This window comes from Neopsephotus bourkii, unplaced genomic scaffold (genome assembly GCF_033783945.1).
Source record: "Neopsephotus bourkii isolate Nb327-2 ecotype Australia unplaced genomic scaffold, CSIRO-AGI_Nbou_v1 NB_1197, whole genome shotgun sequence".
In the NCBI taxonomy this organism is placed as follows: domain Eukaryota; kingdom Metazoa; phylum Chordata; class Aves; order Psittaciformes; family Psittacidae; genus Neopsephotus; species Neopsephotus bourkii.
In genome coordinates, this window is record NW_026901682.1 from 384,894 (window position 1) to 409,144 (window position 24,251).

The window sequence follows — 24,251 nt, forward strand, 5'->3', positions numbered from 1 at the left end:
ATTCCTTGCAGGAGAGGGAATGGGGCATCCAGGCAGTAGGGGAATATTTTGAGAGCTTTGTCAAGGTGATAATGCAGCTTCCAACGGAGTTCAGAGCAGAGCTGAGGGAGCCCTCTCTTCTGGGGTGCTGATACTCTTCTACATTCTCCAGAGCAGAAACTCAAAGAGGGACTGGCAGGCTCCTTGTTCTAGAAACCACAGGTTAAACTGAAGGAAAACAAAACAAAATGAGGGTGCCTGTGCTGGTGAAGACCACCAGTTTCATTAAAGACCCATATAAACTGACTGAGTTTCTAGGGGGTGAAGTTTTGCCACTAGCTGAGAAGAAACATTCTGGCAGGAGCCAATGACAGATATTTTTGCCACTTAATTTCTTTGTCTAATATATCCAGAGAGGCATGGCATGTGTCCTTTGGGAAGGCAGAGGGTATGTTTGTTGACATTCAGAAACTGTTTCTGGACACACCAGTTCCACAGGCTGCATGTGGGAAGTGATTCAGTGGAAAATATAACAACTTCCTTATTTTATTGCGGGTGCTAAGGTTTGCTTACATGCTGTTTTCATCCAGCTGGAATGCTGGAGGAGTACAACCAAAGGTTTAGAAAGCATTCAACATTATCCTGCAGGTCATCCTTGTCTCTAAATTGGAGAGGCATGGGTTTTATGGATGGACCACTCGGTAGATAAGGAATTGGCTGGAAGGTCACACTCACAGGGTTGCAGTCAACAGCTCAACATCCAACTGGAGATCAGTGATGAGTGGTGTTCCTCAGGCATCAGTACTGGGACTGGCACTGTTCAACATCTTTGTCAGTGACTTGGACAGTGGGATTGAGTGCGCCCTCAGCAAGTTTGCCGATGACACCAAGCTGTGTGGTTCGGCTGATACGCTGGAGGGAAGGAATGACATCCAGAGAGACCTTGATACACTTGTGAAGTGGGCTGATGCCAACCTCATGAAGTTCAACCACTCCAAGTGCAAGGTCCTGTATCTGGTTCAGAGGAAGAACAAGCACAGGTTGGGCAGAGAAGAGATTCTCAGCAGCCCTGAGGAGGACTCAGGGGGTGTTGGTCGATGAGAAAATGAACATGGCCCAGCAGTGTGCACTCGCAGCCCAGAAACCAACCATATCCTGGGCTGCATCAAAAGGAGCATGACCAGCAGGTTGAAGGAGGTGATCCTGCTCCCCCACCCTGCTCTCATAACACCGACCTGCAGTACTGTGTTCAGCTCTGGGGCCCCCAACACAAGAGGGTCATGGACCTGCTCAATCAAATCCATAGGAGGCCGTGAAGATGCTCAGAGGGCTGGAGCACCTCTGCTATGTAGATAGGCTGGGAGAGTTGGGCTTGCTCAGCCTGGAGAAAAGAAGACTCAGGGGAGACCTTAGAGCAGCTTCCAATACCTAAAGGGGGCCTACAAGGAATCTGGGGTGAGGCATTTTACAAGGGCATGTAGTGACAGGACAAGGAGGAACGGATTTAAGCTGACAGAGAGGAGACTGATATCAGATATTAAGAAGAACTTTTCATTGTGAGGGTGCTGAGTCACCGGAGTAGATTGCTCTGAGAAGTCATGGATACCCCATCCCTGGCAGTGTTCAAGGCCAGGCTGGACAGGGCCTTGGTCTAGTAGAAGGTATCTCTGCCCACGGCAGGGGGGTTGGAACTGGATGATCTTTAAGGTGCCTTCTAACTCAAACTGTCCTATGATTCTATGATTTTGGCTCTGAAACAAAAGCTAAACAAACTCTTTATAAAGAGTGCAGGCAAATGACAGAGCAGAGTTCAGGGCACCGCCAGTATAGTATCCCCTGTGGGAAAGTGGACAAGGAATTTTTGGAAGGTGAACTATGCAGCAAATACTGTGTAAACTACTATCAGAGCAAGAAACCTGAGACTGTTGCTCTAGAAACCCGTGAATGAGGAATCTCAGTATGTTTGGGGGAAAACTGAAGGAATTGCAAAGCAAACCTTAAATTGCCAGTGGGTATCTCTAAGGTAGGTGCTACTCTAACCATCCTAGAATGGACTGGCTGAAAGTAAGGATCTGCTGTTTATGCACAAGGAAAACTTGGGTAGGAGAGGGATGGAGAGAGGGGAAATGTAGTTAATAACTTTATGCAGGTTACAAGACTTTCCACAAACCTTTCACTGCTGTTCCCCAAAGCTAGTAAGCATGTCCTCCCCATAAGAATAGAGAGTCTGTTCTTCTAGGTACAAAACTAATGTCTTCCAAATCAGACACATTTGGGAGTCATGTATTAAAGAGGCAGATTATGTACATGGGTTATCTTCCCTTCGAAACACAACAAAGACTGTTGGCCAAAAATCTTTATGGTCAAAACCTGGCATGATCATGCAAGGTATTACCAGGGCCGTTAGCAGAGCTGACTATAACCAGTATCTAAGTCCGTTTAAGGGGAAAAGTGCTAGGGGATTCAGAAAGGGTAATATGTGTGAAGTAGTTACATCAAAGTTACTCAGGATTTAAAAAACTCTGTGAGTGCAAAGTGAAGCCACTTGTCTTCTGCAGGTGGGCATGAGTGGGCATCTTAACTGAGGTGTGTGCAAACACCTGGCAGTGGATTACATCAGACGGCGCCCGGCTTTCCTAGTGGTGTCCAGCGGTGGCAGCCAGGCCGTGGGCACAAGCTGAAACACAGGAAAGCCTACTGAAACCTAAGAAAGCAAGTTGCTGTGTGGGGTGATGCACTGCAGCAGGTTGCCCGGGGAGGCGGCGGTCCCCTATCCTCGATGGCGCTCCGGCTCCTGCCGACCCGATCCTGCCCCGCGCCGGGGGTGGGAGGAGCGGCCCACCCGGGGTGTCCGCGGGTCCTCCCCGCCCCTGCCCTCCCCTCCCGCGGCCGCGGCTCGGCTCCCTGCGCCCCGACGGGGTGCCGAGGGGCCGCGCTCATACCCGCTATCGCCGCCGCCGCCTGCCCGGGTTAGGCGCGGCCGCGCCCCGCGCTCCCGGCCGCCGTGCCCGTCCGCCACATCGCGCCAGCCCCGGCTCCCCCGGCGCGGAAGATGCTGCGGCTCTTCCTCCTCTCCGCGCACGGTAAACTGCGGCTTGGGGCACGGGATGGGCGCTGCTCCGGGCGCGGCGGTGGCTCCCGACCCGCGGCCCCTAGGGCGGCCGGGCTGTGACCGGGACTCGCTTTGTCATTGCAGCTCTGCAGCTCGCCGGGGCGGCGTTGCTATCTCCCGGGTCGTGCAACTTCGAGGACAGTGCCTGCGGCTACGAGTGGGACTACGCGCATCTGCCCTGGGCGCTGCATGGGGAAGGTAAGAGCGCTGCCGACCCCCGGGCGCACATCTCCCCCGAGGCATACTACCCATCTCACGCGCACAGCTCCCCCCGGGCGCTAGTGTCGCCCCCCGGTCGGTGGAGCACGGTGCCGCGCTGCTCAGCTATCTCAGGGAAACTGGCGCCGTCTAATCCGTCCCGTCTGCAGTTTCCTTTATCTGGGTGAGTGTCCAGACAGCTAATCTGCCGGCGCTGCGGGGAGGCGACTGTCCGTCCCCGCATCCGTCTGTCCATGCCCCAGAACAAGTCTCTACTCACGCTTCTGCAGAATGCCTCCAAAACCTCCTTCCTATTTCTTTAATGTTGGGAAAAGGTGTCTCATCAAATCGGCTGTAGGTAACTTACACTCTTCCTGTCAAAGTCCTATGAAGCTGCATTATTGTTTTTTTAAACATACTTTAAGTTCTACAGAGCAAGTGGCTGCATTCTCAGAGCAGGAGACAATCTTTGTGAAGAGTATCTTTACAACATGTTCAATTAAGACTTTTATCTATTTTATGGTAGCTACAGTTCAATAGGAAAAAGATAAGCATTAGTGTCTCAGTAATTTTTCTTAGACTTTACAAAGACTGTTGAAAGAGAGAACAAAACCCAGTCACTGTACAGAGCTTCCATGCAACTGTAACTCTCACTTGGTAAGTTCTTCATGTAGGCTTTTGGTTTTGATGGAATCAGTGGGAGCAAACCAAAGACTGAACAGAAATAAATACAACATGATTATAACTTGGATAAAAAAAAACCCACTTACAGTGTGTTGGTGACAATGTCATTCATAAAAAGAAAGCTGTGCTCACACAGTAAAAAGGACTATGTGTTTTCAAAGTTTTTAAGCTTTAGAGCAGGTAGCAAGAATAATGAAGAGGTGAGTACAAAGAGATGGACTCCCCTTATTCCCCCTCATTGGTTCCCTGTTCAAAACTGACTGGTCCAGTTTTGTCATTCCACTTGTTACTCAGTTGATAATGAATCTTTTTAAGATTCTTTTGTTTTTAATTTGTACCCAGATTTGTACCAAAGTAATTCACCTTAATTGTTAATTCTTAGGTTAATCATTAGGGTTTGAGAATGACTCGGAACACTGAATTAGAAGAGGCTGTGAGGATGTAATGAATAAAATAATTGCTTTTTCTCTTTGTTTTTGTTATTTAAATATACATAGATTTTCCTGTATTTTTTTTAAGGTACTCGTGGACATTTAGTAAAATTTAGTAGATTTAGAAATCTCAGCTTTCATAGATGGGCCTGTTAACTTCATGCTCTCTTAGGCCACCTATCTTGGAAGCCATGCTTCCTCCTTGTGATTAACAGGGAGCTGGGTGGTAGTGGTGTTGATTCATCTCCAAGGGACTGTGGGATGCTGAAAGGAGTACCTGCAGAAATGGATGTGCCTCATGTTGTGCATATCCATGCTGCTGTGCTTCAAGAATGAGGGAAATTTGATCAGAGATTTGGATCAGCACTAGCTGGTCTACTTTTATTTGGCTCTGAGAGCCCTATTTCAGTTGTTTGATTTTTCTATGTGAGCATAAGCATACCAGTGGCTAGATAGCTTCTGTCATCTTGTTTTTCATAGATATATAACTGAACTTACACTCTGGGAGCATATCTGGTATACCAGCTCTCTTAATAGGCATAGTTCTGTCAGCATTTCCATTATAAACCTTTTTTCTGCAGTCTAATTTAATAATAGTAAGTTGTTCTGTGCAAACATTTGGCACACAAGCAATTAGCCTCTTCAAAAAGTATTCATGGAATCATAACTAAATCTAGTTGAAAATAGTTAATCCAAGTCTATGTAGCAGGTGTGCAAAACTAGTCTTCCTTCGATGCTCTTTTACTCTTTTATCTTGTAAAACAGTCCTCCATTTGGCAGCACTGAGCCCTGGTATTTTCAGGTCAGTGTATGTACATGTGGTAATGTACTGTGACAACAGAGGAAGTTGAGGATGGGAGTGGCAGCTTAGCTATGAATTGTTGCACTTCTCCTTGTGTTGCTTCAAAATTGTTTTATTATTTTAAGATACTACTTGTAATACAGAGTTATATACAGCAAATCTCTTATAGGGATTATCTGACTTGCAGTGCAAGTTCTTTCCTCTTTCAGATCTCTCAGTAGTGTGGTCTTGTGCCAAACTGTCATGATGATGTAAATATAAGTAAAATCCTGCCCAGAAATTTCCACTCCATACTTGAAAGTTTTTTGCCCAGTTGCCAAAGAAGCCAGTATCTTCTGAAGGGACGGAAACAGAAAGGAAGTGTGAAGTTAAATTCTGCTTTTGTTTACAGCTATGCATTCACACTTAAAAGAGTAGGTTTCTAAGGTTCAGCTGCTCTTTTAAATGTCTTCAGCTTCTCTTAGGTATGCTGGTATTTCTGGGATAAGAGGGTTTTTTGGCATTTACTTTTGGAACTTTTACAATAATAATAATAAAATTTGGTTTATTTGATTTATTACTATTTTTTTAGCTAAAGTTTTTATACCTATAGTTGGCTGGCATTTTAAGGCCCATTTGAATCAAGTGCAAAAGGAAAATGAAATCAAAATAGTCAATGCTAAAATGGATAGCTATTTCACTCTTTACTGCTTCACCTAAGACTGGCAGATCAGGCCCTAACGAAGCAGGTGTTTGTAGGATAGCAGCTACACAAGAAACATCTCAGGCCTTTTACTGTGATACCTACCTAGTGGACCTGTGCTGCCATAAAATTCTGCTTCACTCAAACCCTCTGTAAGCCTCAAGCTCTTACATGGCTCTGAATTCAGGAATAGGACCTTCAAGTGTTAACATCAAGGTGTTCCTTTTAACCGTCAGGTTTTTGAGTCAGTCATTTGCTAACTTGGTGCTTGCATTTTAGAATTATAAAGATTTTTAGCAGACAATCACTGTGCAAAGAAAAATGTAAAATATAAAAACAGCTGAGGATATATGTTTCTTACAAGCTTACCTATGGCTTAGAAGCACACCCAGCTGAGGTCACGGCCCAGGTTGGGTAAATATAGCATCATGCTGGAGGCAGTATGTTTCCTAATGTGCCAGTTCTCTTTTGGTGTAATCTGGGAAATCCCATGCAAACATGATGTGCTTCATGAAGTGGGTGACTGTAGGATACCAGCTACACAAGAAACACAGTAATGTTGTTGCTCAGGAAAAGGGCATCGTCACGTAATCCTGGTTCTGAAATCTGATGAGCAACAGATGAATTTGTGTGTGATCAGTGGACCAGTGATAAGATCTGCAAGCTTGAAGTCATTTGCTTGTACACATAAACCAGGGTGTCAGTGGTCCATTTTAACTTCAGAGGTGTAGCCATGCTCCCATAAATATTCTTGCATTAATTATAGCTCTGAACAGATGATTTATTTTTACAAATCCAGATACAGAATGTAAGACAAAGATCAGACTCCTTGGACCCAACTAATAAATGAGAAATTCAGAAACCAAATCTATATCCATCATTACTGTGTTATTTAGAGATAGCTGGGAAGCTCGAATACCATGCTGCTTACCACTAACACCTACAGGTATATTTTGCACGAGTTCATGTCCAGTTGTGTTGGAGCATAAAGCTTTGCAGGTGCATAGCAGGTGGTTTCCACAGGAATTTACTTCTCTGTCAGCAGTGTACGTTTTGCAAGGGGAAGACCTTCATTCTAACACATACTGTCAAACTTTGTATGACAGTATTTCATCAAATACTCTTGATACTTTGTTTAAGCAAACTGTGCATTTATTTCAGAGAACACATGTGTTTTGTAAGTGTAAAACAAATGAAGATGCTGTACCTAATAGGAAGAAATCCTGAGTAGAGTAAAAAGTGAAGCCATGTAGACTCACTTGAAGTGCCAGTAGGAAACACAGCCTTATACCTGCTGCAGCCATTTTGCAGGGTTGTATTTTGGCGTTTTTTGCTTTCCTTCCAGCCCTCTCCAGCACAGGCCCAGCTATAACCTGAATGTGAGAACATCCAGCTTCTAGCATTATTACAGACAAGTTTCATTAAACACAATAACTATGGCATGTCTTTTCTATGACTCTGGACAATGTTTTTTGCCAAGAATATCTGTACAGCATTTGGTGTGCCTGTATCAATGGGCATGTTTTGTTCTCAGTCTTCCCTCATTTTAACAAAACCCATTTTACAGAGCTACAAATAAAGTGCATTTGGGCTTTCAGCTCGAACTTGCATTAATAGATTTTGCTGTGCTGCATCTGCTTGCCTGGGTTTAAACATAAAATAATAAATTTGTCTACAACCACTGCAAGCCATAAGGAAGGTAGGTTTTTCATATTAGCAATGTGCTTCAAAATGCAAGTGATCATAGTTAAATGTTCCCATGCATTGCCAGTTGCCCTGGACTTGGGGCTATTTTAGTAGTAGGAGCAATGGATTTTGTACAGTTGTCTCCTTATCACCTTGACTCTTCTGTGACTTGAGTGACTTTTGATATTGATGTTCTATAATGAGCTATGTGGCACTCAACTGCTAAAGGTGTAACTGGTAGTGGATACTGCCGTGTGCATCTGGTTCTCATATGATCATTGAGAGCTCTAAATGTATAGTTTTGTGTCTATTCCTTTCCTTCTAAAATTTTGGGAGTGTGTATTACTTCAAATGGATGTATTTTAATTGAGTGCATTTCAGAGTTGTTTAATAATGTTTTCTCTTTCTGCAGTATTCCAAAGGAGAATCACCTTTTAAAAAGAGATAGATGTCATTCAGAAGTGATGTAATAAATTATGATACATATACAAAAATAGCCTGATTTTCTTCTCCCTAAAACATGTCTACTTTTTGCTGCATTAGTCCAAGTCTGTTTCAGTGATACACTCAAAATGGGCATCCACCAGCGAACAGTTTATGGTAAGCGGGTAAGCAAGCAACATCACTAACAACAGCATCAGGAAGCCAAACTTGTCCTTCGGGACATACTTATCATATACCTACACTTCAGCTACACTTTAAGATGGAAAATAATGTCAAGAGGCAAGGACAGCCATCCCAGGGCATCAGATAAGTCAGGCATGAGAGCAGCAGCATAAGGAATCTCAAATCTAAACACTCCCTGCATAGCATTTAAACAGCTTGTATTTACAGCTGTGCTGTATGACTTAAAACTGACCTCCTTTGACCTAATCGCTCTTGTTTGGAATGCAACATCATTCAGTTGTAATATGCAAAGTAATGAAAAAGGTAACCACTGGTGACACTAGCTTTTGTTGCACAGCAAGCACTATTTATATCTGATGTGTTCTGCATTGTGCTCAATTACCAAGAGATAGATGGGGATGTCTGTAGTCTCATGTTTTTTTCCAGCTCTCTGCAGTACTTCCCTGTACGTAGGCAAGGAATCAATTTGAAAATATTAAAAAGATGTAACTGCTGGCTTTGTACAGCCCTAAGATTAGACAAGTGGTCTCACATGTTTGTGATAACTGTAATAGGGAGCAAAGTAGAGGGTAATTGAGGGAGACTTGCACCAGCTTGTACCTAGCTGCAGCAGAACCAAGCTGGAATTCCACAGTGCTTGCTTGCTGGCAAGGTTTTCAGCTAATAAATCCACCCTGCTATGGGAGCTTATTGGTTTGGGTCTTCCAAACTTGTAACCTGGGTATCTCTGCTCTAAATGCCATGTAATAGAGTGGAGAAGCTATTAGAACTGGAACACAGTCTGTTTTGCTTTGAGTGATACTTAAAATATTTGTCTTCCTGGCCAAAATAATCGCAGTCAGAGTGACAACTCTTCTTCCTATTCACTCCCAAGGAGGAATAAAAGAGCTGACTCTCACACATACTTCTGGTACACTTAGATTCTTGTGCTTTTATTTCTCCTCCACCTCTTTAGTGACATTTCTCCCGTACACTCCACTTTGACTACTCAGCCACTACTCTTGTTTTAGCAACTCATTTCTTCTTGCTGTTTTCTTGTTCAGCTTGTCACCAGCAGCTTAACGGGCCTTGCCACAGCCTATCCATTTTCTTGCTGACACCAGTAGGAAATCAGAAATTTTGCTTCCCCAGGTATTATCTTCTATCCTAGGCTTCTGGACAAAAAGTGTTTTTATGGAACTATGCCCAAGTTACAGGTATTAGCATACTTTTTGATCATTGTCAGAGGCATGTCTTGTGCAAAAAAAGATGGCTGGGAGCTCTTTATCTTCATGGAGGGGTTCAGCAGCACCTGCCTGTGCAATGTCTTGGCTTTCCATTTGCAGTAGGAGAACAAAGTAACCCTAAATTGTTATCACTGAGTCACTGCCTTAGAGATGAGTTTCAAAGCATTCCTCTCTTCCACAGGATAGTAATGTTTTCTGAGGTGTATTTTCACATACAGCTGCTAATGATTCAGTGCTTGTAGAGTCAACAAGCATTTTAGTGCATTTTACACTGAGCTGTGGTGGCTGGCCATGAGGAAGGATAAACATAAAATTAGTGATTACTGAATATACCTGCAACTCCCAACAACAGTCTGGGCTTTGTTTTGCATGAAAATAACTGAAAACAATTAATTTACCACTAGAATCTGGGGAAAAAAACCCCAACCTGTAGGATAGCAAAACAGTTTTTGGAAGTTGTGATGGAGGCCAAATAACCTCAGATAAACAAAAAACTTGAATGTAACCCCAGACAAAAACTGATTCCCTTCAGATAACAAGGTTTCTAACTCATGAGTAGGGTGGAGCAACTTGTACGATCCTCTGCCGCTGACACAGCACTGTAAACCGCACTTAACTAAAAATTGACCTGCAGTTTCATGTTTCAAAATGCTGCATGTTTACAGGAAAACATCCGTGCACCTGTGTAGCAGCCACTCAGTATGAACCTTCAGCTCATCTAGACACAACCTGGGCTAGCTTTTATTTGTAATGCAACAGCGCATATTGGCTGCACAGCCTACCCAGACAGACTGCAGTCACACCACTGCAGCTTGCACATGTGTGCAAGGTGGCTATACCCTCAGTTTGCTTGAAAGGCTGTAGGGATCTGAGCATGTCTCAGACAGATGCACGCGGGTGAGATACAGCTTCTTGGCTGAGATCACAGCTGTTACAGCCAGCTCTGATGGAGATGGATAGGACCCAGGATTAGGAAATCAGTCTAGATTTGTACGGTTATCTTCTCTGTTAATAGGAAGTTGAATATTATGTTTTCAGCTTCTGTTATAAACAGGATGGATACTGACCTTGCAAATATTGTTGAAATTTGATGAAAACAAGTACAAACATGCAAGATCACTTGCTGAAACCAGCTGGAAATGTTTTTAGTTTTCTTAAAAAAGTAAAAATTTCAACGAATTGACCTAAAGTTTCTTTTTAGGAGTTTCAGGGTGCCTGCATGGAGTGAGTTTTTGTATCAGTAAAACTGGTAATGAGCAGTTCTTTGTGGTCACTGTGGGGGTCATGTGTTACACTACATAGTTCTTTTCAGCACTGTCAATTTTCAGTATAAATTTTGGTCAAATTCTAATGTGGGTCAGGATCTGTAGTGAGGAAAGGTAAGCTTGTACTTGTGCTGAAGGGTGACCACACACATTTAAGAAACATTTCTACTAGTAAAAAAAGACCTTGCATATGGTACAGACTATTCAGAGTTGTAATACTATCAGCCTGAAAATACACTAATAGTCTGATTATATAGGGTGCTATCAAGTGGAAATCTTTGAAAGCTTATTGAAAAAAATAAGGTAAAACTGGTTGGAACTAGTTGTGTGTGTTCCCTTTTGTTCTGTAGTTTTCCCATTATATTAGCTTATGAGATTTTTTATCCGCTGCCACCGTGTGCAGTAGTGTTAGTCAATGCTATGATTTGTTGACTGACTAAACTCATCAAAGGAAGTAATTCTCCAGATTTCAGTAGAAATGCTGAAAAGCATACTTCAAAAATGTTTTCAAAGGGAAAAAGAAATAATTTGTCTCTTTGTTGTATAAAGGCACCTCAGCTGAGATCAGTTTAGAAATAGGAAGCCTATGCTTTTTTTCCTGAAGAAGGAACTGGAAACAGCTGATGAGGCTGTAGCATTGTAAGCAAGGAGAAGAAGCTGAAGAACAAGGGAAGAGGGCTTCCAGTCTTCACTTGAAACTTTTTCAGTACTTTTTGCACCTATTTACATTTCACATACCTGGAAGTTCTGTTTGGTTTTATTTGTTTGGGGTTGTTTTTTTTTTTTTTGTTTGTTTGTTTTGTTTGTTTGTTTGACTTTTTATATGTGTAAGAACCTCATAGAGAAGCTGATTAAGACTGAAAATTGGTTGAATGGTTGGGCCCAGCCCAGAGGGTGGTGATTACTGGATAGAGGCCTGATTGGAGGCCACTCACTAGTGGTTTATTCCAGGGGTCAATACTGGGTTCTATCCTGTTCAACATCCTTATTAATGGTCTGGATGATAGGGTAGAGTATACCATTAAGAAATGTGATGATGACACAAAACTGAGAGGAGTGATTGGTGAATGGAGGGACATGCTTGCCTCCAGTGGTACCTCCACAGGCTGGAGAAATGGGCTGTCGGAAACCTCATGAAGTTCTACAAGGAGAAGTGCACCTGGGGAGGAGCAGCCCTGTGATAGAACATACTCTGGGAGCTGCCTAGTTAGAAAGCAGCTTGGCAGAAAAGGACCTGCAGGTCGTGGTGGATACAAAGTTGAACGTGGGCCAGAAATACGCCTTTTCAGAAAAGGCGACTAATGGTGTCCTGGGCTGCACTGGGAGGAGTGTTGCCAGCAGGTCAAGTGAGGTGATCCTTCCCATCTGTTCATCACTGCAGAAACCCTGTCTGGAATATTGTGTCCAGTTCTGGCCTCCACAGGATTAAAAAGGTACAGACCTGCTGGAGAGAGCTCAATGAAGGGCCATGAAGATGGCGAAGAAACTGGAGCATCTCTCCTATGAGGAAAGTCATAGAGCTGGGACGGTTCAGCTTGGAGAAAAGAAGGCTCAAGGGTGATCTTGCATAAATAAATACCTGAAGGTTCTTGAAGATTCTCTGAAGGTTCAAAGAGGACACAGCCAGGCTCTTTTCAGTGGTGCCCCATAACAAAACTGGAGGCAACAGGCATGGACTGAAATATAGGAGGCTCCCTTTGAACATCGGGAAACACTTTTTCACTGTGAGGGTGGCTGGAAGATAGTGCAGTCTCCATCCTTGGAGATACTCAAAAGCCATTTGGACATGGTCCTGGGCAACTGGCTCTAGGTGGCTCTGCTCTAGGTGGCTTTTGAACCAGATGACCTCCAGAGTTCCCTTTCAACCTCAACCAGTCTGTGATTCTGTGGTAACTTAATAATATTTTGACTGAAAGCTAACAAAAGCCCCACTGCAATGGCCTTTCAGACAGACCTCCACCCACAATGGAGAGCATAAGAATTTCTGGTACTTTGTAATGTAAGAATTAAAGAGAATATTGACATGTATGTACACGTCTGAATCCATTTATGTGTATGTATATATTGAAATCTCTGCACACTCATTCAAGAGAAGACATGATAGTTTGTTGTAGGTCCTGCTAGATGAAGGATCTCTTAATTGTTGTTAACAGGATATGGAGAACTTGTTCCTTACTTGTATTTTTGGGGCTTCATTGTTATATAGCTAAAGTTTTCTAATGCTCATGGCTGCAAGGTTTCATAGGAAACAGGTAAGTTAAGGTGCAGCGCACTCTAATGCATTTTGCAAAGGGGTCTGTTCATCATTTCCTAGTTTTTTTTTAGTAATTCACTTACTGTCTTTGGTGTGTGCTGTTTTACACATCGTTGTTATCCAGAAGAGGTTTAGCAAGGCAGTTCTGCTCCATCTAATCACTCTTGGCAGGCCATTCTGCAAATGAACATCCTTGACTGAAAGTACCATCTCACAGCTGTTTAGCCAAAGTGACTTGAGTTCATTTAAGGACATACAACAGAGTTGACAGTAATTGGCATTACTGTTTAGTGGAGTCAGCAGGGAGCCAGATGAATGAATGGATGTAGACTCTTGAGTTGCTCTCAGCTCATCAGAATAGGTTCAGGCAAGTGATGAAACAGATGTAGATGCCTATGCTGTCTGCTTTGCAACCGTTTGGGAAATAAAGGCCTAAATTCTCCCAAGCCATATGTCCCCAAGATGACCTACAGTTCATTATCAGTATTTATTACTTTGTCAACTTTTTGCCAATCCCTTCATCTCTCCTTCCCCATGTGCCAGGTGCCAGAGAAGTGTATTCTTTACTTTAAACGTGTAAACACTTGTGGCAAGCAGTCACAAAAATTTATAAGCTCTAAGTAGGGGCTGGAACTACAAGACAAGATACTTGAAGGCACATTTCTGTGTATCACGCCATGCTTCACGATATTACTGAGACCTTTTTTATCCCATGAAAATCATATCTGAGTACCCAAGTGTAAGGTGATAGCCAATTTTGTCACGTATGGTTATGACAGAGCAACAGTGAGAATCTGTAGCAGAGCTGGGATAATGCCATTGTTTTTATATCTTGCCTCTACAGTGAGTAATTTTACATTACAGAACCCTACAGTTTGGTGCCTTCCTTAAGTGTTTGGTAGAAAATTGACTCAATACAGGCAGCAAGAAAATGAGCTTTTAGTACTGCTCATGCTTTGAGCCGTTACTTAAGCAGAAGTATACTCCCATGGCTGCAAACAAATTTGGAGCCTTCCCAGTAATCAGGAGATAAATGGTTATGGTTTTCCTGAATGTAAACTAATTTGTGCCAGTTTAAATCCCTAAGTTCTTGTAAGGTGAAGTAGAGGATACCTTGAGTGCTAGAAATGTAATGAAAACTGTAAATACAAGCATCTTGGTACCCAGATTTTTTAAGTGTGTCCAATATGGAAAGAACAAATATGTTTAAGAAAACCGGATTTATCTGACTTTTTTTTTTTGTCCCTTGGAGATATGCTAAGGTCCAGGGCACAAATAATGATAAAATCTGTCAGTATGCAGAACAAAGTCTGTGTCAGTATACTGGTTTGCTTTGCATCTGCATCTGCATCTGCAGTCGCAGATTCAGCTTCAAAGTACTGACTGTCAGCAAACCAGTAATAAACAGCTTCATGTACATCCTAGAAAACTTACATGTAGCTATATGAATGCTTAATTTTAAGCTGTTGCTTACAGCATTTCAAGCAGGGTGAGCTGCAGAATTTCAAATACGTATACATACAGCTAGGCAATGCTAATCTAAGCTGTTGCTTTGTATAAGATTAGTTGAAGTTTAGTTATTACAAGCAGGAGGAGTTCAAACACATGAATTTTTACTAGTTCCTATATAGCCATTGCTTTGCAGTTTAATTCTTGAAAGGCTTTTTGCAGAGGGATTTCTTTCCTGGCCAAGAATATTCTTGTGTGCTTAAGTGGAAACATGAGAAGATTTATACCAACACCAGATTGCTCTCTAAATATAGCCTCTTCCAGTGTCTATTTTAAACTGAAAGTGTCAAACTGGAGAGTTATTAGGGCATTAACTGTAGTTTGTTTGAAAAAAAATAAGAGAACTTTGCACAGTGAAGTTGTCATATATGGAAATAAGATGAGTGGTATTTGTAGTTTGATCACCACATGTAGGTAGAAACCAAAGATCTGTAATCTGTATTTGTTCTTATATAAAAAAGCACTCATGAATTTGGAGTAGACTTTACAGCTGGTGAGTGTTCAGGCCAAAAATAGAGTTACATGATCAGTCATGCCTTGCTAGCAGAAGACTCCAATCTTTTCCTGTTCTGGGTCATCTAGATCTTTTTCTGTTAGTTAGCCTTTCCATTGTCACTTAGCTTTTGTGCTGTTTCTTTTTGATATGCAGTTTTGTGGGTTTTGTTAATTCTGCACTTAGGACTTCACTGCCATGCCTCTACTCAACCTGCAAGTTAGTCCACTATTTTTAAAAGAAATGACCTAGCTACTTACTGCAAGATTGCATGTGGCACCCACTTGTCAGCTGAGGTATCTCTGTTTGCTATTGAAGAGAGAAAGTGAGAAGAAAGGAAGAGCTCTAGGCGAAACCCTGAGCAGTAGAAGTTTCAGAATAAGTCCATGGTTTGAAAATGTTCAAATGATTCTGTAGAAAGAGAGAGAAAAAACAAACTTAATTTTGAAACTTGATGGAAAATTAAATTGTTGCCTGCTGGACATCTGCACTGGCTGAACCTCCCTCTTTGAGGCCCTTTCCAGTTTGGTTTCTAATTTCTAGTTTATTTAGTGTGTGTATGACACGTATCATACTGCAGTAAACTCCCTGAGAGGGAAGGGTGACAGTCTGAAGGGTCTTCATAGTAATGCATTGCTCTGACCTGTTAGAAGAAGGCAACCTCTAAGATCTTTTGGAGAGAGATGTTCGCACTGTACCTGCACAGTGGGTCTGTACATTTCCCAGTTACTCTTCTGATATGTTGCTGAGGAGGTTGCAGGATGTGCACAGGAAATCTGCTGCAGGGTTTCCATTATTACACCTATTACTCATTGAGCTACAGACCTGCACGGGCATGGGTGAGTCTAGAGTGACAAGAGATTGTCTCAAGTCATTAAGGCATTAGATCACAGTGAATCTCTTGAGAGAGGGGTGCTGAAGGAGTCCAGGTCAAGAAGGAATTGATATGCACCATGGAACTTTTATACTTAACCTGGAGTTATGGCTCTGCTTTTTAACCACTTTAGCTTTTCCAGCATTTTATGGAGGTGAATTGTCAAACAACAAACCTTACAATTTTCCCAGAAAGCCACAAGATCTGTAAAAATTATTAAATCCTGAGGCCTTTATCCCAGGTGTTTCTGCTGCCCATCACCTGTAGGTGATAGTAACAGCCTTGTGTCAGCAACATGTCTGCAAGCACCCATAACCAAAGAGCAATAACCTGTGAGGGAGGATGACTCCTTTTATATATTCAAAAGCTGCAGTAACATTGCCCTGGGACCTTCTCTTCTTCAGGCTGAACAAGCCCAACTCTCTCAGCCTGTCTTCGTAGGAGAGGCGCTCCCACCCTCTGATCATCTTTGTGGCCCTCCTCTGGACCCACTCCAACAGGTCTATGTCTTCCATGTTCTGGGAGCCTCAACTTTCTGGGCTGCAAGCACACACTGTGGGCTCATGTGCGACTTTTTCTCCGCCAGTACCTTCCCAAGTCCTTCTTTGCAGGGCTGCTCTCAATCCAATTATCCAGCAGCCCTCCAGTCTGCACTGATACTGGGAATTGCCCCAGCTTGGGTGCAGGACCTCACGCTTGGCCTTGTTGAACTTAATGAGGTTCACATGGGCGCAGTCCCCAAGTGTCAAGGTCCGTCTGGATGGCATCCTTTCCCTCAAGCAAATTAATGCCACCACTCAGCTTGGTGTCATCCACAGACTTGCTGAAGGTGCACTCAGTCCCTCTGCCTATGTCACTGATGAAGATATTAACCAGTATTGATCCCGGTATGGACCCTTGAGGAACACCACTCTACTGGTTTCCATTAGGACATTGAGCTTTCGATTATAACTCTTTGGATGTGGCCATCCAGACATTTTTTTAATCCATCAATTAGTCCACCTATTAAATCCGTATTTCTCTGCATCAAAGATTGTTCTCAGTATCTGAGAATTTCCTGAAGTTAACAAATGGCTGCTATTTTTTAAAGTAATAATTAATATCTGACTCATCTTGCGCAGGCCCTGAAATTTATTGAACCTCATTTTTATGTTCAGCTATGCTACCAAATTTCTTTCATAGCTGGCACAGAAATTACTGCAACAGTTCCATCTAATGAGTACAGACCTGTTGTAGTATATTTGTAGTATATGTAATTTGGTTGCAGTGGAATTTTCTTTCTGTTTGTTTACACGCTCCATTATTACGATTACGTCTGTTCGCGTGATCTGTTGCCCAGGTTTCCGTATGTTGTGGTTCTATGGCAACACTTGTACTAATACACAGTATGACCATATAGGCAAACTAAAAGGAAAGTCAGCTCTCCTGAAGTAGAAAGTATACTTCTCCTTTACAATTAATGTTTATTAAGAAGCCTCCCTGAGGCTAAATTCTAGCACTTAACTCTGAGCTGTTGTGGAAGGGCATTCAAAAAGGTGAGGTGTGATTTTATTTGAAAAGTCAAGCCAGGATGCTATAGTGGGAATCTCCTTCATCATTGCTTCTGCAGAAGTAAATGATAACATTAACCAGCAACTCTCAAAGTATGACTAGGTTGGCTTAACTCGTTTGTTCTGATACAACCAGGAACTCCCACAAGAAGGGCAAATGTCTTTAAAAAGTGGCCCACAGTTGCTTTTCAATGAGAAAGACTTGCTAAACTACTCCATTGTCCTGTCAAATGTCTATGTACACTTTTTCCCTGAAAGGAAAGGATATAAAATGTTCCCAGAAGGAAACGTTGATGTTATAGGGATTTTGGATGTCCTGAAGATTCAGCAGAGGAGTAAAGAACGTAATGAGCCTGACAGAAGACACTGTATTCATGCATTGTGCAGGTCACACCAGCTATAGCAAGCCTGCACACTGTGTTCTGTAGGTGACTGCCTGGTGGGGAATGTCTTCATCAGTTTTAACCATGAAAATTACTCAGTAGGGAATGGCAATGTCTGCCTCACATCCTGCAACAGAGGACTCCTTTCCTGTCTAAATGAAGTCGCTTGGTGCTTCTTGTGACACATTTCCTCCATGCCAAAGAGCAAATGTTAAATGCCAAGAGGTCTACATGAAGGTGCAGCGGGTTTTGGCAGCTGCCAGCCATCTGCCTGTCACTGATTTGCCTGTCTGCAGGCTTCGCCATACAGTTATTTTGCATGATCTGGTGGCAGCTGCAGGGTTTGCTTAATATAAAAGGTAGCTTGTGCTTTGAGTTTCTTTCCAGTGATCCACTGGCAATTCCTCGGGCGATGATTAAACAAAGTTTTCAGTTGATACCATTTGTTTTCCATTTTTGTAGCTGATGCAGAAGTCTTTGCATAATACTAAATTATGTATGGAAGGAGACACAAAAGTAACTACAGGTTTATTCTCCCATTAAGTATCTAACCAGAGGTTGAGCCACTCAGATCAGTTTTCAGTAAGGTTCTGCGGGTTTAATTTTCTCCTGACTGGTCTTCATGAGGCACAGAGATGTAGAGGAAGAAAGCAGGTGTAACATTTGTTGTATGCTTCCCCTCCGGACTCAGTGTATATTCTCCTGAAACTGCTTGGCTCATGAGTCTGGGAACAGCAGGGAAGCAGAGACATGTTCCTCCCCAGAGGGTTGCAAGGACAACCACAGACATTTCTTGAGGCCAGTTTCCTGACTTTAATACTCTATACATTACCTCAAGAGTCAGAAGCATAACAAAGAAACAATTCCTTTATGTGTAAGTATAAAAGATATTGCAGACTTTGATTTTTCCTTTAAAAAGGATTTCTAAAAAGCCAGGATGGGGGAGGGGGGGCGGGGGGGGGGGGTTAAATTCCTCTGGAAAAGGAAATAGAGCACTTTTAAAAGAAAGGAAACAACCATGAGTATGAATATCATTGGTTGCTTTCCTTGTGTTACATGCTTGAATCCCTTGCTCAAAAAAATATTGATTTTTTTTGATTCTTAAAAATTTGCAGAAAATGTAGTTACCTGTTTGTATGGTGTACTATATTGACACACACCCATCATTATAATTTTCCTTTTTTAAAATGAAAAAAACACCACCCAAACCAAATAGTGACGTTCTGGTTGCAGTGCTCTTGTGAATTTACTTTTTTGCTAAATTATGAATGTGAATATTTTTATCCTTAGATGATTACTGTATACTACATCAGCTTGAATCAGCCTCTTGGTAGTGTCGGAGACCAGACTTTTGATGTCTGGTGTGTGAGACCTTGTGTTTTCCTCCCTCAGAGCACCTGTGGTTACAGGAATACTGGCTCAGTACTTTGGGTTATTTCAGTATCACACACTGAAAAGTTGTCTTTTCTTTCTTTTTTTTTTTTTTTTCCCCCCAAGTTCCCAATGGTCATAAATATTTCCCTTGTTTTCCAAGATGAAACCTGGCAAGCATCTATTCTTCTGGCTTAGTTTACTGTCAGCTTTTGAGGTGGGGAGGAGAAACAGCAGCTCTGGGATTTTCAGCCTCTCTGTGCTGTGGAAATGGGTCTTTCTCCTGCTTCACATTAAAGGAGAGGCTGAGGTCCATGTCAGAAAGCTGCACTGATAACACATTCCATGGCAAATGTCCCTTGTGTATGACTTCCAGTGAAGCTGTCAATGTTGTTTGGTTTATAGCTTGGAGTAGAGGTTGCAAAAGACAACCCTACGCTTTCACTTCTAAGAGAATGGCAGCGTATGTGTGATATTTGAACCTAAAATAAAGGTTGTGGAGCCAGTCTAATCACTTGTTAACACGTACTAAGGAGTTAATTGCCTCTGTAATCCCAGAGATGTTCATTGATACATCTCAGGCAAGCACAACTGCAAATTCCTTCTGTAAACAGTGAGCTTTCTCTGTGGTCAGGCAGCACAAGTTCCTGTCTGCAGGGTAACAGGCGAAACTGGTGGAATCAGCTGCTGGGACAGAAACAAAGGAGTGAGTCACTGCCAGTGACCAGGCAGGCATGCAAGGGCTTCAGCCAGCGCTGTCAAGTGCAGAGGGCAGTGTATGGGAGCACTTGCATGCGCACAGCGTGAGCTCCTGACTCCAATTCCCCCCTATAGTCTGCGTGTTTGCAGAAGATACTCCAGCAGAGAATTCACTGTTCCTGGGGAAACTGTAAACATGCAGAAAATGTGTTGGGAAGAGTACTGAATGTGTTCATTGATTCTGTGCAAACCTTGGTTACACCTTCAAGTGTTCCAGCATTTACTTTGTCTCAAATAACTTCTGAACTATACTTTATGGCACACACCACACTAAAAGGCTTTCTCAGAAAAACTGGACTGTTTTTAGAAAGACCACACAAAGCTTGGTAAATGATAGAGCGAAGTTGTTTCTGCAGGGTTTATTTTCTGCGTGGTTTCTTTTTATGCAGGATAAATACATGATGCTCATCTGTTGTTACAGTCAATACCACAACCACCTCAGGCAGTCCTGCACACTGAAAAATGGCATCAGGGACTGTAGGGGGGGCATGGGGCGAGTGTCTTCATGTGCTCATTTTGCACTTAATTCTTCCCTGCTCATCCATCTGGGATCACTGTCGGGTACTGCCAACCAGCTGGGAGGATGTTGGGTTGGGATGTTGGGAGGATGTTGTGGATAGTGTTAAGTGCCCAGTGAGATTTGGCAGCCCAAGTGCACAAAGGTAAATTAATCTAAATGTTATTTTATGGATCTATCTAAAGTTCATTAACATCTGGATGATCACCTGAAACTATTTAGGATGTAAAGTAACTAGAAAAAGGCCTAATAGACAATAATCCAGTAGGGGGAAACCAAAAAATAATAGTAATTAAAAAAAAGAACTAATGAGGGACTATAAACTCTAATACTTTGGAAAGTAAGTAAGCTTTTACTTACTTTGGCAGCAAAAGTGGAGTCAGTGTTTCCTGTAGGAAACAGTGTCGTGAACTGGCAGAGTCAGATTGATAGATTTTTTCCCAATGACCAGTTTGTATCTCAAGTGCTATTTCTATCTTGATAAATTTATCTTATATAGATCAAATATCTTATAAATACCCTTGCAAGTGAATGCCTGAGGATATTACTAAATATTCACTGGAATGACATTACAGTAAGTGCTGAAATTTGCCAAAACTTTCACTTCTGAAGTCATCTTGGAAAAAAAAGCCAAACAAACAGAAATATCTGGGGCCTGTCTGATCATCTGCGATGACAAGTGCCCCTGGCAGCTGGAGAGCGTGTGAAGTGGCTGCCTGGAGGAATTTATTTGTTGACCATTGCCTAGTGAGGGGAAACGGAGAGGCCACCACAACGTGACAGACATGTGAAGAGTCAACTGAGCCAGACAGATGACAGAGCCCTGTGCATATTCGGGTAACATCTGATGGCCTGAGAACTCAGGTGTATAAAGTGGTTCACTGACTTGGAGTCACTCTCAAAGAAGAATTTGATTGGCTGTTTTAATTAAAACAAAGCCCAGCAGAGCTAAAATTATCAGAACTCTGTTGATTACAGTCAGCAGTTAAATACCCTGTAGAAACCAAAATACTGGTTTCTAAATCTCCTAAATGCCTAAACATAACATTCATCGGCATCTGTTTCATACTGTTCCCTTAGACTGGAGTTTGCACAAGGAGGTGTTTTTTTGGTTTTGATACAAAGTCATCCTTACAAACATAATTCTGGGTAGTCCAAATGTCTTGCTTTGAGCCAAAGCTCCACAACTGAATCTCCTTCCAGTACTAGTGACTGCAGCTACTGAGGCAGAGGGGAGGTAGCCACAGAGGCCCACAGCATCCTGTAAAATGCTTTGTGAGCTTCTGAGTTTTGAGACCAGCACTGAATTTATCAATACCCAGTTTTCTGCAATCCCTGTAAAAACTATAAAGTCCTTACGGGATCAATGAGTACATGCAAGGGTTTTTTAAGGGAAAAAAAAACCCAAACCAAAACAAACAAACAAAAACCAACCAAACAAAAAAACCCCAAACAATCCAGAGAAAACTTTCATTCCCACCTTTTGATTTGTATAATTTCATATTTTTAAGATTATCCGCTCAGCAAAGAGTGATAGAGAGTAATAATTGAAAAATTAAAAACAAAGCTCAGAGTAGACTTGGTAGGTTGAATTCTAGGCTTCCTGGGCTGCAAAATTAGCTTCTTACTTAATTTTGCCAGTTTAAAGAGTTTCTGTGTAAGGGTACTCAGCCAAATGTTATCATTTATGTTTTCTTAATGGAGCACCTTTCAAGGAGTAGGATTATGACTACAGCCCCATTCTCAACTACCAATGGATGTACTCTACCACTGAGTATGAGTATGTATCATTCAAAGTGTACTTTCTGCTTGAAGGGAAGAGGTGGGAAGCTGGGTCTGTTACACTTGAATGAAAAATCCTTTGGCAGACACCTCTGGATATAAGGGATTTGATACCTAGTGAATGTGGTGGTACAACAGGTTATACTTAAAGCGCAAATGGTGAATGTAGATTTCAGGATTAAATGTACAACTACTTTCCATTCCCCTAAAATGTGCATGAGATGTTTTAGAGATTACAGTTATCTAACCTGGGGCTGTTTCTATAAACCCTTGAAAAAACCCATTCTCAGTTCTGTGGATTTTGGCATGCTCTGCATTGTACACACTCACACATGTCTTCAGTTGCTACCACCTGCCTGCCAGGCAGGAATGATGTGCAGGACTGCAAGCCTAGAAGCATCGCTGGTAAACTGAAGCTGGCAGTGTTGATCTTTGAAGAGGCTAACTGCTGGGTGCAGTTTTGCAGGGCTCCAGGAAATACTAGCCATGGTCCTGGTGGTTGCGATGTTCAACATCAATAGATGTATTCCTTGGTTGCAGGTTTAGTGGTTTCAGATGCTGAGTCTTCATCATTCCGTGTTTGTGGTCCAGGATGAAGCTTGCTAGGCAGAAGATGAGTCACTGAGGCTGCTTTCTTGCTTACAGTGGATTACTTGAGAGTGGCCATTGAGTAAACACAGAAGCAGCTAAAGGGCTGCCGCAGCATCAGTGGTGATAAACTAGTTACAAGACAGAAACCTCCAGCAGGTTTTGGAAACTAATGGTGTGGCTAGGCTGGTTCCCTCAGGTGACCTTCTACCAGGTTGCTGCTAGCACCAATCAGGGTCTGATTAGCTCACCTGTAAGCACACTCCGTAGCCAGCTATTTCAGGACATGGACATAAATATGCACCTCATCTGTTAGCAGCTCTGTATTTTGTGACATGAGATCCCTGAAGAGACCACCATGAGCCTGTTAGTCATCCTAAGGATTCTGGTATAAAAATAGGTGTATAAAACAAACATGGTTTATGGAAAGCAGGAAACTGAACTCACTCAGGACTTTTGAAGCCAGTGAAACCAGGTAACTTATTTCAACTATTTTTTCAGTCTGTGTAGGACCTAGGGCTCAGGTGAGTATTAGAGCAAATATAATTTATATAGGAAAGCACAATTGCAACTTTCCTTGGAGGAACAAGACTTGTGTGGAAAGGCTACTTTTTATTACTTAATCTAGTGTAGCTGGGAAAGATAGACAAGCATTTAGGTAGATGTTCTTTAGGGTAGTGTGGTAGGCCAAGTGATTTGACGGACACAGAGCGAGCAGATCCATACAGCAGAAAGTTTTGCTTTTATAGTGTTTCACTGAGTGAGTCCCCATGGTTGCAGATGCACTCCAGAAATTTGCTGGTTAAGGGGTTTTCATTCTCTATGGGCAGGGTTGCAGCCTGGCTCCAGACCCCCCCTGCATGCTGAGACCTCATGCACGCTCTCTCATGCACCTAAGCCAAGTCATGCTGGGCAGACTTCTGTTCCTGCTCACCCTGGCTCTAAGGCTCTCTTGTCCTCTCTCTTCCGGGCCACTGCTTGCTGTGACAAGAGTGTTCCTGCTTCCCTGGCTGAGGGCAGGTTTGCTTCAGGGTTTTGCTTAGATGTGAGCACCATGGGCTTTTAGTTTAACCCCTTTGGAACATACCAAGGAAGGTTATCAACCATGAACTCTTTGATTTTGAAGCAGAAAAGCACGATCTTCCAGATTAGTGTAAAACCTGACATGCAACAACCAAATCAGGGTTGCTGGGTTTGGAGTATGTCTTTCTTACCTCTCTCAAACTCTTACTGCCGTGACTGTGCTTATCACTCTGGTCTGAGGAGAAGCATAGCCCCAGAAACCCCCCTTCTTAAAACAAAATGAGAGGTCCCTTGTCTCATGGTCTGACTCTCCAGGTTCCTCATGTTGGTTCCCTTATGGGATGCGGACCAGCATTTTGGTCTGAGTTGCAAATCTGACAGGTTTTTCTTCAGAAAAGTGCCATTGCTGTGTGAACTATGGGTGTGTAGGTTTGCCTTCTGCAGGCTGAGACATGT

The 24,251-nt window shown here is 42.6% G+C and overlaps 1 protein-coding gene across 3 annotated transcripts in view; it reads left to right on the forward strand.

Moving 5' to 3' along the window:
- Positions 1 to 2,584: 2,584 nt before the first annotated feature.
- The window catches only part of MAMDC2 (MAM domain containing 2), a 58,177-nt gene continuing 36,510 nt past the window's right edge, over positions 2,585 to 24,251 (forward strand). The window contains exons 1-2 of one of the 3 annotated variants that reach the window (XM_061364280.1): positions 2,585 to 3,062; positions 3,176 to 3,289. In XM_061364280.1, coding sequence (XP_061220264.1) covers positions 3,032 to 3,062; positions 3,176 to 3,289 — 145 coding nt within the window. In that variant the 5' untranslated portion in view covers positions 2,585 to 3,031. The remainder of the gene's footprint in view (positions 3,063 to 3,175; positions 3,290 to 24,251) is intronic. The other 2 variants (XM_061364281.1, XM_061364279.1) reach the window with 2 other exon arrangements.